Source organism: Martes martes (genome assembly GCF_963455335.1).
Source record: "Martes martes genome assembly, chromosome: 9".
In the NCBI taxonomy this organism is placed as follows: domain Eukaryota; kingdom Metazoa; phylum Chordata; class Mammalia; order Carnivora; family Mustelidae; genus Martes; species Martes martes.
The window spans coordinates 64,774,632-64,789,555 of record NC_137896.1 but is presented as its reverse complement, the minus strand read 5'-3'; the positions used below and the strand labels follow the sequence as shown (position 1 = coordinate 64,789,555).

General features: G+C 49.7%; 1 protein-coding gene across 1 annotated transcript in view; it reads right to left on the bottom strand.

The window, feature by feature from the left end:
• Positions 1 to 14,924, bottom strand: part of FER1L5 (fer-1 like family member 5) — a gene marked incomplete at its 5' end in the record, with an annotated part of 54,338 nt that overhangs the window by 11,779 nt on the left and 27,635 nt on the right. The window contains 10 exons of the mRNA XM_080813626.1: positions 63 to 215; positions 298 to 482; positions 1,054 to 1,156; positions 2,789 to 2,903; positions 3,220 to 3,383; positions 4,529 to 4,657; positions 5,850 to 6,005; positions 6,083 to 6,260; positions 6,791 to 6,891; positions 7,746 to 7,870. Coding sequence (XP_080669752.1) covers positions 63 to 215; positions 298 to 482; positions 1,054 to 1,156; positions 2,789 to 2,903; positions 3,220 to 3,383; positions 4,529 to 4,657; positions 5,850 to 6,005; positions 6,083 to 6,260; positions 6,791 to 6,891; positions 7,746 to 7,870 — 1,409 coding nt within the window. The remainder of the gene's footprint in view (positions 1 to 62; positions 216 to 297; positions 483 to 1,053; positions 1,157 to 2,788; positions 2,904 to 3,219; positions 3,384 to 4,528; positions 4,658 to 5,849; positions 6,006 to 6,082; positions 6,261 to 6,790; positions 6,892 to 7,745; positions 7,871 to 14,924) is intronic.

Genomic DNA, 14,924 nt, shown 5'->3' with positions numbered 1-14,924 from the left:
TGGGCCCCAGCTCTGGGAGCTGGGGTTGCAAAGAGGAGTCACCTAGACCACAGAGGCTTTACCAAGGATCCCTCCAGGAGGAATATGGGTGCAATGCCCTTGTCCTTGTTCGGGACCATCCTGCGGTGCCAGCAGCGGCGGCGGAACTGGCTCTGGGGTTGAGGGTTCAGGTGGAACTTGGAGCCAAGGGTCCCATACTCCCAGCCCTCCTCATCCTTGGCTGGGATGGGGTGGTGCTGCGGGGAGGGGAGCAGAATGTCACCTTCCCGCCATGGCATGGGGTGTGGGTGACGGCACCCACCCAGGCAGCCCTCTCACCAGCTGCAGGAAGGAGAGGGTCTCCTCCTCCAGGCTCAGCTTCCCGTGGTTCCGGCAGCGCACACGTACCCAGCGCCGCCGGCGGCATGAGTAGTAGGTCTTTTCCACTGAGTTCCAGACCCGAGGTTGGCCCGACGGCTCAATCCCCACTCCATATTCCCAGCCTGCAGGGGCAGGGCCACAGCCTGTGGGTGCCCAGGTGCCCATGGGCTGGGAGGTATGGACATGCCTGTAAAATGGGCCCCAGAAGGCAGGCTAACGGGGAAAGGCTTTCCCTCCCGTTTAGGTGTCTCAGGCCCTGAGGTGTTGAGAAAGGATGGTGTACTTGGGCCCAACCGCCCATCTTACGAATGAGGAAGGCAGGGCTCAGAGACGTCCTGTGACCCACACAAGGTCACCCAGCCCATATGTAGCAGAGTCAACATCTTGAGCACAGGACTTTGGACTTCCAGCCCATCACTCCTTGCCTGGAGCTACTACCGCAGGTGAACCCAGGCTCCGTGACCATTTCCCCCTTTCTAGAAAGTGCTCAGGAGGCACTTACAACCTGCCCTGTCTGAAAGCTGGGGTCCGTGTCTATAGAAAGGGTGGAGACCCCACTGTCCAGAGGTTGGGCGACCCCTCGAAATTCAGGCCCATCCCACCTGAGAGCTCGGTTGCTTTGAGGCTGTGGGAAGTGCCAGTCCCCGGCAGCTCCAGGGCCTCCTTCCCTCCGCCTGTGCCCAGAGGACTGACCCTCACTGTCCACCGCGTGGTTCAGCTCCACGATCCAGCTCTCCTTAACATGCCAGCCTCGGGGACACTGCACATTCTCCCGGGCCTCCACGGGCTCTCCGTTCTGAGGGTGGATAAACAGGGCAGGCTGGGGGCATCTGAGCTGGGAGGCCATCTTCACTCCCTCAACCACCGTGGCCGAGGTGCCTCCTGCCCCCTGGAGCAGACAGTGCTTGCTACTTCTGATGCCATCCACCTATCCACTCAGCATGCTGTACTGACTTGCCTTTTCAAATGGTAAATATATATATTTTTAAGGATTTTATTTTATTTATTTGACAGAGAGGGAGGGCATGCACACAAGCAGGCAGAGTGGGAGAGGGAGAAGCAGGCTCCCTACCGAGCAGGGAGACCGACTGAGCCACCCAGGCACCCTTAGTAAACTGTTGGTTTTTTTTTTTTAATTTTATTTATTTGTCAGAGGGGGAGAGAGAGAGAGCGTGCACAAGCAGGGGGACCGGAAGAGGGAGAAGGAGGCCTCTCGCTGAGCAGGGAGCCCGATGTGGGGCTCAATCCCAGGACCCCGGGATCATGACCTGAGCCGAAGGCAGATGCCTAATGACTGAGCTGCCCAGGAACCCCAGTAAACGTATTTTTATTTTTATTTTTTTTTAAAGATTTTATTTATTTATTTGACAGACAGAGATCACAAGTAGGCAGAGAGGCAGGCAGAGACAGAGGAGGAAGCAGGCTCCCCGCTGAGCAGAGAGCCCGATGCGGGGCTTGATCCCAGGACCCTGGGATCATGACCTGAGCCGAAGGCAGAGGGCCAACCCACTGAGCCACCCAGGCGTCCCAGTAAACGTATTTTTAAAAGGAAACTTAATTATAGCCACTATCAATGGCAAATCAGTACCATAAATAAGAAATACCCATACTAATGATTGTAAAAGGGGAACAGTGTGACTGATCTCAGCTAGATGCTGCCACCTGCCCAAACCCACTCTGTCCTTATTGAGGAGGGGAGGTTAGTATGCCTGAGAGATGGGTTTGACCCACACTGTCCGACACACAGTAGCCACCAACCTCCTGGGGCCACTTCAGTGTAAGCTAATTAAAATGAAACAAAATTGGGTGCCTGGGTGGTTCAGTGGGTTAAGCATCTGCGTTCGGCTCAGGCCATGATCCCAGGGTCCTGGAATCGAGTCCCGAGTTGGGCTCCCTGCTTGGTGGGGAATCTGCCTCCATCCCTCCCTCCTGGTCATGCTCGCTCTCTCTCTCAAATAAACAAATAAAATCTTTAAAAAAAAAATAAAAAATAAATAAAATGAAACGAAAGCCGAAGTTCAGTTCCTCACTCTCACAAGTACCACATTTCAGGTACTTGCTAGCCACTGGATAGATGGACAGTGCAGACAGAACATTTCCATCATCACAGGAAGTTCTTTCAGATGGTGTGGGCTTAGACTAGCCCCAGACAGATTCTCTCCTGAGTAAGCACTACCTTTGGAAGAAGCCTAGGAAGGAAACACTGCTCCCTACCTTGTCCCTTATAGTCTTCTTGAAGGTACCTCTACCTGCCCCCTTGGGACACTAATGCCATCAGCGCGCACCCAGGCTCCTGCGCAGCATGTGGGGAGCAGGGCTCAGATGGTAACCCTTGGTCCGGTGCTCTTCCCACTCAGACAACCCAGCTTCCAAGGTGCCTACCTGCATGCACTGCTTGTCCCCCAAGACAGCTTTGGCCCCTGCTTACCACGTCCGTGTTTGGAATGGCTGCCTGCACCCAGGCCCCCATGGTGTCACGACACTGGTTCTCATACACCTCCTCCAGCACCTGGCTCTTGTTGATGTCTACGTCCAGGAGGAGTCTGGGGGTAGCAAGACCCTAAGTTTTCAGCACATCTCCCAGAACTTTCAGGTTCCTGGGTTGTCCTCTGCTGGCCCAGTGTTCCCCTATCTGGCAGCCTGCTCTGGGCGAGGCTGGGCCGTGGGGCTTGGCCTCCAGGGTAGGGTGGTGGGCTGGGCCCTTCCTCTTGGGCATCCCAGCCTCTGGGAGCAGGCTACAATGGCCATGTGCCCACCTCCCCGAGCTGTGGCTAACTGGCTCTCCCAGGGAAAAGAAGAGTCCACCCCAGGCTGCATGTCCAGGGGCACACAGGCTCTAGGCTTGCCCCCTTGCCTTACCTCCTCTGAGGCTCCACTGTCCACTGCCCCTGCCAGTGCCATCCTCGGGGTGCCTGGAAATCCTCCTTGGGGAGGGCCTTGTGGCCCATGACGTCCGAGAAGTTGGGGCAGTGGTATAGCCCCTGCTGTCCCCACTGGTCTTTATACTTGGCCTGGTTCTCGTACTGGGGGAGGGGCAGCTGTCAGCAGCTTGCGGCCTCCCCACCTCACATTGGGACATCGGGTCCCTCCTTGGGCCCCCTACTCTGGGCTGCAGGGGCCTCTTAGAAGTGTGTTAGGCAAGAAGGGGTCAGGGGCTTATCATCAAACCCTCCCCTCCAGCCAGGCCCAAGCCTGGGGTTTTACATGAACTGTCCCCTGTAATCCCCACGATCCCATTTCACAAGGGGGGAGACTGAGGCTCAGAGGTCAACTCTACCCGAGGGTGCTTAACCACTGAAGGGTAGAGCTGGCAGATGCCTGTGTTAGAGCAGGGGGTGCTACAGTGTCGTCCATTAGCCTTGTCGCTGTTCCCGGGGAACCTAGTGCTGCTCCACTACTCACCACATCTTTTCTGCCTCTGAGCCCTTTTCCCCACATTCCCCTGCTGGACACGCAGTCCCTGCTACCTGCACCTCATTCTAGATCCCCTCTCATCTCACATTTCCAAGCCTATGTTGGGGCTGGTTACTCATGTTAAGATATCCATTCACAGTGTGCAACTTAGGAACCACAAAAATAAGTTTTTGACTCAGTAAATTAAAAAGCTGAAAATTCTTGAGCTCCTTTCCCTCTGCTCTCAGAGCTTTCTCCTGTGCCATGTCCTCCCCCAGGGCAGCAAGGGTCATCTTTCCCTCCTCTGGTTCTAGAGCAGTCTCTGACTGGCTGCCCACCCACCCCATGCATCTGTGGTTCTCCGGGAAGATGCCTCACTTCCTGCTCTGAATGTTCCAGGCCCCTCCCTCCCCAGAACCACCAGACTGGCCTGAAAAACTGCCCCCCAGCCCCGCTGGTGTCTGCAGGGGTCCTAGGCTGCCAGGTTGGCAACAGATGAGACCTCACCTCGCATGCATTGAAGTAACTGGGAGAAACTCCCACTAAAGCTCCATCAAGGAGAGAGTGACTGGCGCTCGGGGACGACCCAGCTGCCCCTTTTATCACCACATGCCCATGGCTTGTCAACATCGGAGGCTGCTCTAGGCTGCCACCTGTCTTTATCAAAGCCCATCTAATAATGCTCAGATTCTGCTGGTGATGGTTTTCTCCACCTTTGGTGCTGGGCTCTGGCAGCCTGGCCTCCCCGCCCCCACTGCATCAGGGCGCTGCTCACCGTCTCTGCATACACAACCACCTCGCCCTCGCGCAGCAGCTGCAGATCCTTGCTGTCCGTGACGTTGCCAAACCACATGCAGACCCGGAGGTGGGCTGGCGGCATGTCCCGTCCTTCACCCTCTGGGTACTAAACCAGAAGCAGGTTGACCCCATAGGGGTGCATGGCCCCCGGGGGCAGGGGCATGAGTGAGGGAGGGGCACACACACCTGCTCCATCACACTGAGCCCTGGGTGCTGGGGCTTAAAGTGAATGTTGCAGAGTTCCTGCTTTCCAGAGGGAGTTAATATGCACATGGTTATACCTGCAACTCCATGCATCACAGAGAGGCTGGTTGGGTTTGTGGAAAGAGGGGCGGTGCCACCCAGGGAGCCTGGGGAAGCTCCAAAGGGAAGTGGTGATGGTGGTGACATTGACAAGTAAGTGCTGAATGTGCAGGATATGCTTAGATCCTCTCATACCTCCATGGTGGGGCACGGGGAGTGGGGCCGCACATCATTTTCATCAGGCCCATTTTACAGAGGAGAAGACTGAGGCCTGGATGTGGTCAAGGGTTGGTCTGGGGTCACACAGACCAGCAAGTGGTAGAGGCAGGAGTCAAATCTCAGTGGTTCTTGCAGGATGAGAAAGACTTCTTGCAGGATGAGAAAGTAGGCATACGAGGGGCCTTTCACAATGGAAAGGACACAGGGCAGGCAGTCTTGGGCATGGGGAAGCCCAGGGCAGCCTGGCTGTTGAGAATATGGGGCCCTGAGAAGGTGCCTGCAGTGGGAAGGGGCTGGGGCCGGGCCAGGGTGGTTCGGCATTCTCCAGGAAGCAGTGGGGAAAGAAGGACATCTCTGGGAGCAAGGGAGTGTCCCCCACCTGTCTCCTGAGTTGGGGGAAGGGTGAGAGGAGGGGCTGTGATAGTGCTGGTCAACCAGCCTTATTTATGGCCTGCATCTGATATGACGGGCCGGTGCCCAGGCCTTGTAGGCATTAAATGTTTGGAAAGCACTCAATCCTGGTCTAGGGGAGAGATGACAAGGGACTGGACCAAGTGTGGTGTGAGGATGATGGAAGAGATGAATCTGAGGAACAGTTATGAGGGATGTGGACTTGGCATCAACCACATGATGATGGCTACTGTCCCCTGCCTTCCTCTGGAGGCTGTTTCAACCCCATTTCACCCGCTAAAGGGCCCAGGAGAGACAAAGTGGGTGTGCCCTTGGGGATACCTCTGGAGTTTGCCCTCAGAGTTCAGGGTTTCTCCCTTGGGGTGTTTCTGGGCCCTTTCCTCCCCTAAGGAGTGGGGTGGCCCAAGGACGCTTGGCTTCCCCACCTGCAGAACGAGGGTCTGTATCTTCCCACAGAACCTGCCGGAGTGCAGAGCCCCTGTTGGGGAGAACAGGATGCTGTGGGTAGGCACCTGTGCATAGGCCACCCGCTGCTCCTTGGACGTCAGCCAGATCATCACGTCTGGGAGGCTCATCTGGGGCTGCCGAGGTGGGAGGGCGTCAGGCCTGCATGGCAGGCTTCAGGTCCTCCTCCCCTGCCAGTGTGTCTGGTGCCCACCTCAGGAAGAACAGCGTTGAGGCGGTACAGCCAGTCCTCCACGGTGGCCACCATGTTCCTGGGCTTAACTTCCTTGGCCTTTTGGGACAGTTCCTGCAGGAGGCGGCTGCGGAGCTGCCACCTCTTCTTGTCCAGCTCGGTGGCTCTGGGCTGATGGGCCATGCAGGGCAGAGGGTGTCTATGGCCAGGATCGGGAAGGAGGGTGCTGGGCCTCTCTGCCTCACCTCACAGGACCTCCGACCCTGCCTTAGGCCAACGTGCACTTCCTAGACCCGAGATCCTCCCCTGCCCCTGCTGGCCTGTACCCTGGTTCTCATGCACCCCCTCTCCCACCCTCTCAACCCCATGCGGTGTGCCAGGCCTGTGCTGAGGAGCTCCTTGTGGAGTTGGGTAAGAGCCGGGAGATAGGGGCTAACCCAACCATGGAGGATGTGAGAAGTTTGGTTTGGTGGGAGCATCAGGTGTGAGTACAGGGACAACTGGGACAAGGCTGGGTAGGGAGGTCAGGGCCAGTTTCCGGAAGGCCTGAACAGGGGAGGAGAAGCAGCTCTATGGTTTGGGCTTTGAGCTGGGGAGAGATTTGAGTAGAGCTCTTTTCTTGAGGAGGTGGGGGTTGGGGGTTGTTCTGTAGGGTGCTGGTCTGCACCCCCACCCCATGGGAGCCTGACCAGCTCAGCCCCAGCCCTGGTGCGCACGCTCCTCCCCTACTTGCAGTCCTCTACCAGCTCCCTCAGCAGCTTCTCCCACTGGGGGAGCAGAGCAGGGTCTCTTGGATTCCTTATGGATTTCAGGGTGTCCAGATTGGCTTTCTGCCCAGCAGGAGAGAAACAGAAAGTGAGCATATGGGGGCTCACCCAGGAGAGATTACAGGGCTGACTGGCCTGAGATGTTATCAGTCAGGACTTGGGGGTCTTTGGGGAAACCTCAGGTGTCAGTCCAAAGCTATCACATGTCCTTGCAAGGCTAGGATTCCCACAACCCTCTCCACTAGCCAACAGGATAAGCAGCAGGAAGGAGCCAGGACAGGGCAGGACTGTAAGGGTTACGGTGTTGACCCAGGGCTTTGCTTCTGTAGGTGCACAAAGTCATATCTAAGGTGGAGGCAGCAGGGGGTTCTCCTGCCTAAAAATGTTCAGTGACTTCCCTTCTTAGCAGATGCATAAGATCTTTTGTGATCTGACCTCTTCCAGTTTCTCTGGCTTTATTTCCAAATCACGTCCATGCCCTTCCTGTCCTGGAACTTCATGTCACCATGGATTTGCCAGCTCTTCCTTTCTCTGCACCCCCACCACGGCCCCAGCAAATCATTCTTCAAGACTCTGCTCAAATGTTACCTCCTTTTCAAACACCTCCTCTGATTATCCTCTCTTCAGCTCCCTTCCTCCATCCCCAATCTCGCTGCCCCATAGCTCTGGGTACTCCCTACAGTAGCTGTTTGCATATCCAAGTTCCCAGATGGGGAGGCTAGGCACTATTTATGCAGCTTTCCATCTTCATTGTCTAGCACAGTGCCTGATGCTTCTATGCTTCTGTCTTCCTTGTTGTGGAATGCATGAGTGACTTGAGTGACTGGCTCCCTAGGACTGTGATTTAGTTCCCCAAGCCTCCCATCGGTGGCGCAGACCACCCCCCCACCCCGCCTGCACCCTTCTCTACCACTCACCAGGCGGTCCCTAGTAAAGTGGAGGAGGTTGAGGCAGTTCATGCGGAAGCTGACGTCTTCCCATTGGGAGGTCACAGCCACGACTGGCTTGGTGTTGTACCAGGGCACATAATGGTAGATGTTCCCTGAGACACAGACATGTGTGGGGGTGTTTGAGGGACTCTGGGAGGTCTCCTCTTATTGTGCCCTCTCAGAGGACCCTCCCTGAGCTACTCTATTCTTCAAGGACACCATCTGCTAATAATCCTAATTGGACCCTTCCCGCCAAGAGGGTGGATTGCCGGCCAGTTGAGAACATATGCACTTTGATGAACACAGCTGGCCTTCTTGAGCATTCATTGTGCCCAGGGTTTCACATAGCTTTTCAAAGTCCCTATTTTACATATGGGGAAAATCCAGGCTGGGGTGGGGGGCAGTAGTCTGCCTGAGGCATCTAGCTCCAAAGCCCCATGCCCTTAAGGTATGACCAGGCGAGATGACCCTACCCTTGAGGTAGGGTCTCCCTTTGGGGTGGTCTGTGAGGCAGAGGAGGAGTGAGGAGACCCAGGGACCTTAGGGGGAGACCCAGGGTTTGGTCGGGGTGGGCAGACATCTCACATGAAGGGCCTGCCAGGACAGAAGCACAGGGTCAGGAGAAGGAGGATGGATACAAACCAGTGATGGGGTTGGCAAACTGGGTTCCCAGGCCGTGTTCCTTATTGAAATGAGGGGGGGAAGGGAGATGAAACATAAGTTCATTTAAAATTTTTTCTGAGTTGTAGTGCTGACTTGATGTAAGGAAAGAAATCCACAGAAGCCAAAATAAAGTAAAAGTAGAAACTCTGTGAGGCAAGCGAAAGCAAAGCTGACTTTTGCCTGCTAAGCTTCTGGCAAATCCTGGAGAACTTCTGCTTCTCTTTGGCAAGGGCCAGGGCAGGGTGCTCAGCGGGGAAAGCCTAGCACTGCCCATGGTGAGCAGTCTCACAGGAGATCCCATGTGTTATGTGTTGAACTTTGCTCCCTATAAAGGTATTTTGAAGTCCTAAACCCACCACCTCAGAATGTGACCTTATTTAGAAATAGGGTCATTGCAACTAGAATTAGTCAAGATGAGGTCATACTGGAGTAGGTTAGAGCCTTAACACAATACAGGTGTTCCTAGAAGAAGACGAGAGGGACACAGAGAGGGCCATGTGAAGATACAGGGACACAGGGGAGCACACCACATAAAGACAGAGGCAGAGGTGGAGGGCTGTGTCTTCATGCAAAAGAGCACCAGAGATTGCAGGCAATCTCCAGAAGCTGGGAGAGAGGCACAGATCTATCAGAAGGAACCAACCCTGGGACGCCTGGCTGGTTCAGTAGGTAGAGCATGCAACCCTGAATCTTGGGGTTGTAGGTTTGAGCCCCACGGTGGATGTAAAGGTTACTTAAAAATAAAATCTTTTTAAAAAAATAAAGTAAGAAAGAAGGAACCAACCAAGCCAACATCTTGACTTTCAACTTCTAGCCCCCAAAGCTGTGAGAGAATAAGTCTCTGTTGTTCTAAGCCACCAAGTTTGTGGTGCTTTGTTAGGGCAGCCCTAGGATATGAATACGCCATGCAAAGCTGGCACTCTGAAACCTAAACCCTCAGTCAATGAGACATAATCCACTGCATAGAAGATAATAGCAAAGAAACCAGCCCATCTCCCGCATGGCTCTGGGTAGAAAGAGCAAGAAATTTCCCCCCAACATTTGTTACTGCAAATGAGGCCTCATGCAGGTTGTATTCTGCATTCATATCACCTGTATAGTCTGGAGAAACTTTAAAATGGTCTTTGGTTGGTAGTGCCCCAGGGAACTGGAGGAAGCAAAGAAGGATTTCTTTAACTTTAAAGTTCCAAAGGTTTCCTAAATAAAAGAAGTTCCAAGAAAATGAACAGCTCAGAACCAAGACACACATTCTAGTCCTGCAGCTCTGTTTCCAGGTACACAACCAACCGAAAAGGAAAAGCTGATGGATACAGAAGAAAACCGAGGAAACCACAGCATTATCAAAAGACATATTGTAAAAGGTTCATGGCAGCACAATTTGTAAGAGTCCAAAACAGGAAATAACCAAAATCTCCCTCAGTAGTAGAAGGAAAAAATAAATTATGGTATATTTGCCCAGTGGAATACTACACAGCAATGAGAATGAGCCAGAACCATGCCCAACAACATCTAGATTTTGTTTCCATTTCACAAGATGGTGGGCAAAAGAAGCCAGACACAAAAGACTGCATACTATATGATTTGTTTTATATAAAGCTAACAACCAGACAAAACGAATTGGAGGTAAGGAGGGTGGTTGTCTTTGCTGAGAGTGGGGGTAGAGGGGCTCAAGGGGCCTCTGGGATGTCAGGGCTCCATTTCATGGTCTGAATGTTGTTACGTGGGTATTTTTGCTTCACGATAATTCATTGAGTGGGACACTTGGGATTGTGTATTTTTCCATAACTATGTTATACTTGAGTCAAAAGTTTACTTAAGGATTTGGGGCACCTAGGTGGCTTAGCAGTTAAGTGTCTGACTTCAACTCAGGTCATGATCTCGGGGTCCTGGGATTGAGCGCACAGGGCTCTGCACTCAACAGGGAATCTGCTTGTCCCTCTCCCCCTGCCCCTCCCCCTGCTCATGTTCTCTCTCTCAAATAAAATCGTTAAAAAAAAAAAAGTTTACTTAAGAATTAAAAAAAAGAAAATAGGAGCGCCTGGGTGGCTCAATCTGTTAAGCATCTGTCTTCAGCTCGGGTCATGATCCCAGGGTCCTGAGTACCGCATCGGGCTCCCTGCTCAGTGGGGAGCCTGCTTCTCTGTCTCAGGTTCCCCTTGCCTGTGCTCAATCTCTCTCTCTCTGTCAAATAAAATCTTAAAGAAAAAAGAATTTTAAAAGTAGTGGAGACAAGATACATAAAATACATTGTGTCAAATAGTGGAAAATACTATGGAGAAGAATAAAGTGGGGAAAGGGAGAAGGAGATGCCAAAAATTTTTAAATAGAGTGGTTACCTAAGGCCCTTCCAAGAAGATTAGAAGAAATTATGCAGAATACAGCTCAGAGAGATGACAAATAGGGAAGAGAGACTTAAAAATATGAAGAATAGGATGAGGAGTCCCATAGAGGATAGAGTGAGTTTGAGGAGGAGCCGTATAAGAGACAAGGGGAAGAAGTAACTGTCGAAGCAAAAATAACTTATAATTTTCTAGAATTGTAGGAAGACACTAGTTTCAGGCTCTGGTACTGAGTGAATCATTAGAATGATAAATAAGCAGAGATCCAGGACTGGGGTTCTCAGATATGAACGTGCAGATACAAGATGACAATTTTCTTCTTCTACTCTTGGATAGCATACAAAAGCAACAAGGAGGAGGAAAACAACTCAATTTTCAGCAAAACAAAGACAGATATAATCTGTAGACTCAAAATACACATAATGACTGCCAAAAGCAACTACGATTGTGGTCCAAAGCTGAAGCAGGAAGGGGTGAAGTGTAACAGAAGTCACCTGCGGGGAAGCACAGAGCAAGGCAGACAGCTGGGAGCTCAGCTTGATGGGAGCAGAGTTCTGAAAGTGCCAGCAAAAATACGCTCCCAGAATGAACTCTGGGCGCAGATGAGGAAATGGGAGCTGGCAAAACAAAGAAAAAAAGCAGAAGCAAAAACAAAAACACCCTAGAAAGGAAGACAACATAAAAAGAAGCCCAAGGGAGATTAGACCCTGCAGACAACTCAGAGAAAGGCATAGAAATAAAGATAGAAGAAACGTGACCCAAAATAAAAAGGAAATAGAGAGTCATGAAGGATCAGGGAAAAGCTGATGGATACAGAAGAAAACCAAGGAAAATTGTTAAGCCCATAAATGGGGCCCCTAAAGTAGAAAACCTAAACTATGGCACATAATATTTAAAAATATAATCTAAGAAAACTCACATGGGAAAGAGAGAGTCTTTTAAACAAATGGTGCTTGAAAATTTGGATTATTCATATACAAATTAATTCAAAATGGATCATACAGCTAAATATAAGAAAAACTTTTAGAAGATAGGAGAAAAGTCTTCATGACCTGGGTTAGGCAAAGGGATCTTAGATATGACAGCTTAAAAGAAAATATTTGAAAATGAAAAAATTTGAAATGTTCTCACTTCAAAAACACTGTTAAAAAATGAAAAGACGGCCATTTGCAAAGACGTGGATGGAACTAGAGGGTATTACACTGAGCAAAATAAGTCAATCAGAAAAAGACAATTATCATATGTTCTCCCTGATATAAAGAAGTTGAAAGGCAAAGTGGGGGGGCTTGGGGGGTAGGGAAGGAAAAAATGAAATAAGATGGGATCAGGAGGGAGACAAACCATATGAGACTCTTAATCTCACAAAACAAACTGAGGGTTGGGGGGGTGGCAGGGGAGTAGGGAGAGGGTGGTTGGGTTATGGACACTGGGGAGGGTATGTGCTATGGTGAGTGCTGTGAAGTGTGTAAGCCTGACGATTCACAGACCTGTACCCCTGGGGCTAATAATACATTATATGTTAATAAAAATGAATAAATAAAAGCTTATTAGAAAAAAATTTGTATCATTTGATAGTTACTTATGTTTTATATCAAGAAAATGACATTTATTACATTTAAAATGGCATGTTACAATGAGTGCTGGGTGTTACATGCAACTAATGAATCACTGAATACTACCTCAAAAAACTAATGATGGGGGCGCCTGGGTGGCTCAGCGGGTTAAAGCCTCTGCCTTCGGCCCAGGTCACGATCCCAGGGCCCTGGGATCGAGCCCCACATCGGGCTCTCTGCTTGGCAAGGAGCCTGCTTCCTCCTCTCTCTCTCTGCCTGCCTCTCTGCCTACTTGTGATCTCTGTCTGTCAAATAAACAAATAAAATCTTAAAAAAAAAAAACAAACTAATGATGTACTATATGTTGGCTAAGTGAACAAAATAAAAAAAATAAAATGGCTTTTGAAAATGAAAAATACAATAAACAGAAATTGTGCTAAAAACAAAAGAAAAGACGAGCCACAGACTATTTGCAAATCATGTATCTGATAAAAGACTTGGATCCAGCGTATATAAAGAACTCTTACTGCCCCATAAGAAGAAGAAAAACAACCCAATTTAAAAACTTTTAAAAAAAATTATACCACTAAATAAATTATTAACAAAATAAAAGAAGATTTGAACTACTCATGAAAGAGTATACCACGTGCCAGGAACAACTGACCCCAAATGATCAACACTTCAAAATAATCTGGTGAAGTTAGTAGACTTGCAAGATAAGGATATTTGGGCAGCTGGACAGAAAGATGAAGAGATTTATAGGAAAAAAATATCAGAAAGACGCAAGGTATTGGTTATGAAAATTTAAGAAGCCACAAACTTCTAGAGCAGGACATGAGAGAATTCCTTAATATATTTGGAGTAGAAAGGACCTTTCTCATTATGACTCAAAAGCCAGAAGCCATGAAAGTAGTTTGAGTATATTTAAAAAAAAAAAAAAGTCTTCATGGGAAAAAAAAATCCCAAACACCACAGACAAAGGTAGGAGACAAATAAGGGAAATATACTTACAGCTCATATCATAAGGGCCTAATCTCCCTCATATATGAAGGGTCTCAGAAATCAGTAAGAAAATGACTAATATCTCAATAGAATAAAAGAGAAAATTATACAAACAGGCAATTAAAGAAAGGGAAATACAAACGACTTTGAAACATACAAAATGATACCCAACCTCATTTATAATGAGAGAAATACAAACGAAAACTATACTGAAATCCCATTTTTCACTTACCAGACTGATAAAAATCCAGAAGTTTTTACCCGATTTTGGTGAGGCTCTCAGATGTAGCTGGTGGGAGTGTTAAGTGGTACAAACCTTTGGAGGATTATCAGTCAGGATACAGCCAGAGAAAGAAAAAGACCATGGCAGATATTTGACATAGAGGAGATTTAATAGAGAAAATGTGTTGAAAGGGCCAAGAGATCAAAAAAGGGGAAAGTGAGGGGCACCTGGGTGGCTCAGTCTGTTAAGCGTCTGACTCTTGATCTCAGCTCAGGTCTTGATCTCAGGGTTGTTGAGTTCAAGCCCTGCTCCGGGTTCCATGCTAAGCCTACTTAAAAAAAAAAAAAAAAAAATGGTGGGGTGGGGAAGTGAGCTTCTCCAGAGACTAGTAACAGGAGGAAGAAACTACCGCTCCTAGGGCTGGGTAACAAAAGGCATGCGGTGGTGTGACCACAGACAGGCGTACCACCAGAGCTGTGCCATCGAGGTAGCTGCACAAGGTGCTGGAGCCACCAAGAAGGGGACTGCAAAGGAGGGGCTGCTTGGCCGAGTAGGGAACTGAGGAGGAGCAGCTAGCCAAAGCTGGAATCTCTGAAGTCAGGTAGCTACTTCCAGAGATGCCTCCTGAATCGGTGGCAGGAGGGAGAGAGAAGGAGAAGCAGAGAGACCGAGTGAAGAGGTGGGGAGATAGAACAGAATGACAGGATCTCCCCTTTTATCTTCCCGCATGGGAAGCGGGGAAATGTAGTTTGCAGATATATGGCCCTGAGATACAGAATAGCACAAGGAAGGGCAAGAAAGAAGCCTGATCTAGAGCAGAGCATGCAGTCTCTCCTTGCTGGAGATGCTGAGAGCAAACAGGAAAATGATCAGCACAGAGGACAGCTTTGCAGTATCTGCCCAGATGCAAATATGCTTTGACCAATTCCACTTTGAAATTACTTATGCAAGACTATATCTTGACAACATTATTTGTAATAGTAAAAGATTGGAAAAGTTCGTCAAGATTTATCAAAAGAAAAGAAGGTGCTCGTGCACACCCCCAGCCCCAAATAATATAAGGGCAACTATTTTTAGATATTGCTGAGATAAATAGATGACATAAGAAAGGATGGTGGAGGGGCGCCTGGGTGGCTCAGTGGGTTAAGCCTCTGCCTTCGGCTCAGGTCATGATCCCAGGGTCCTGAGATCGAGCCCTGCATCTGGCTCTCTGCTCAGCAGGGAGTCTGCTTCTCCCTCTCCCTCTGCCTTTCCCCCTGCTCCTTATGTTCTCTTTCTCTCTCTAAAAATAAATAAAATCTTAAAAAAAAAAGAAACTGTGGTGCAAAAAGTTTGATGGTTCCTCAAAAAGTTACAACAGATTTCTTATGTGACACAACGATTCCCT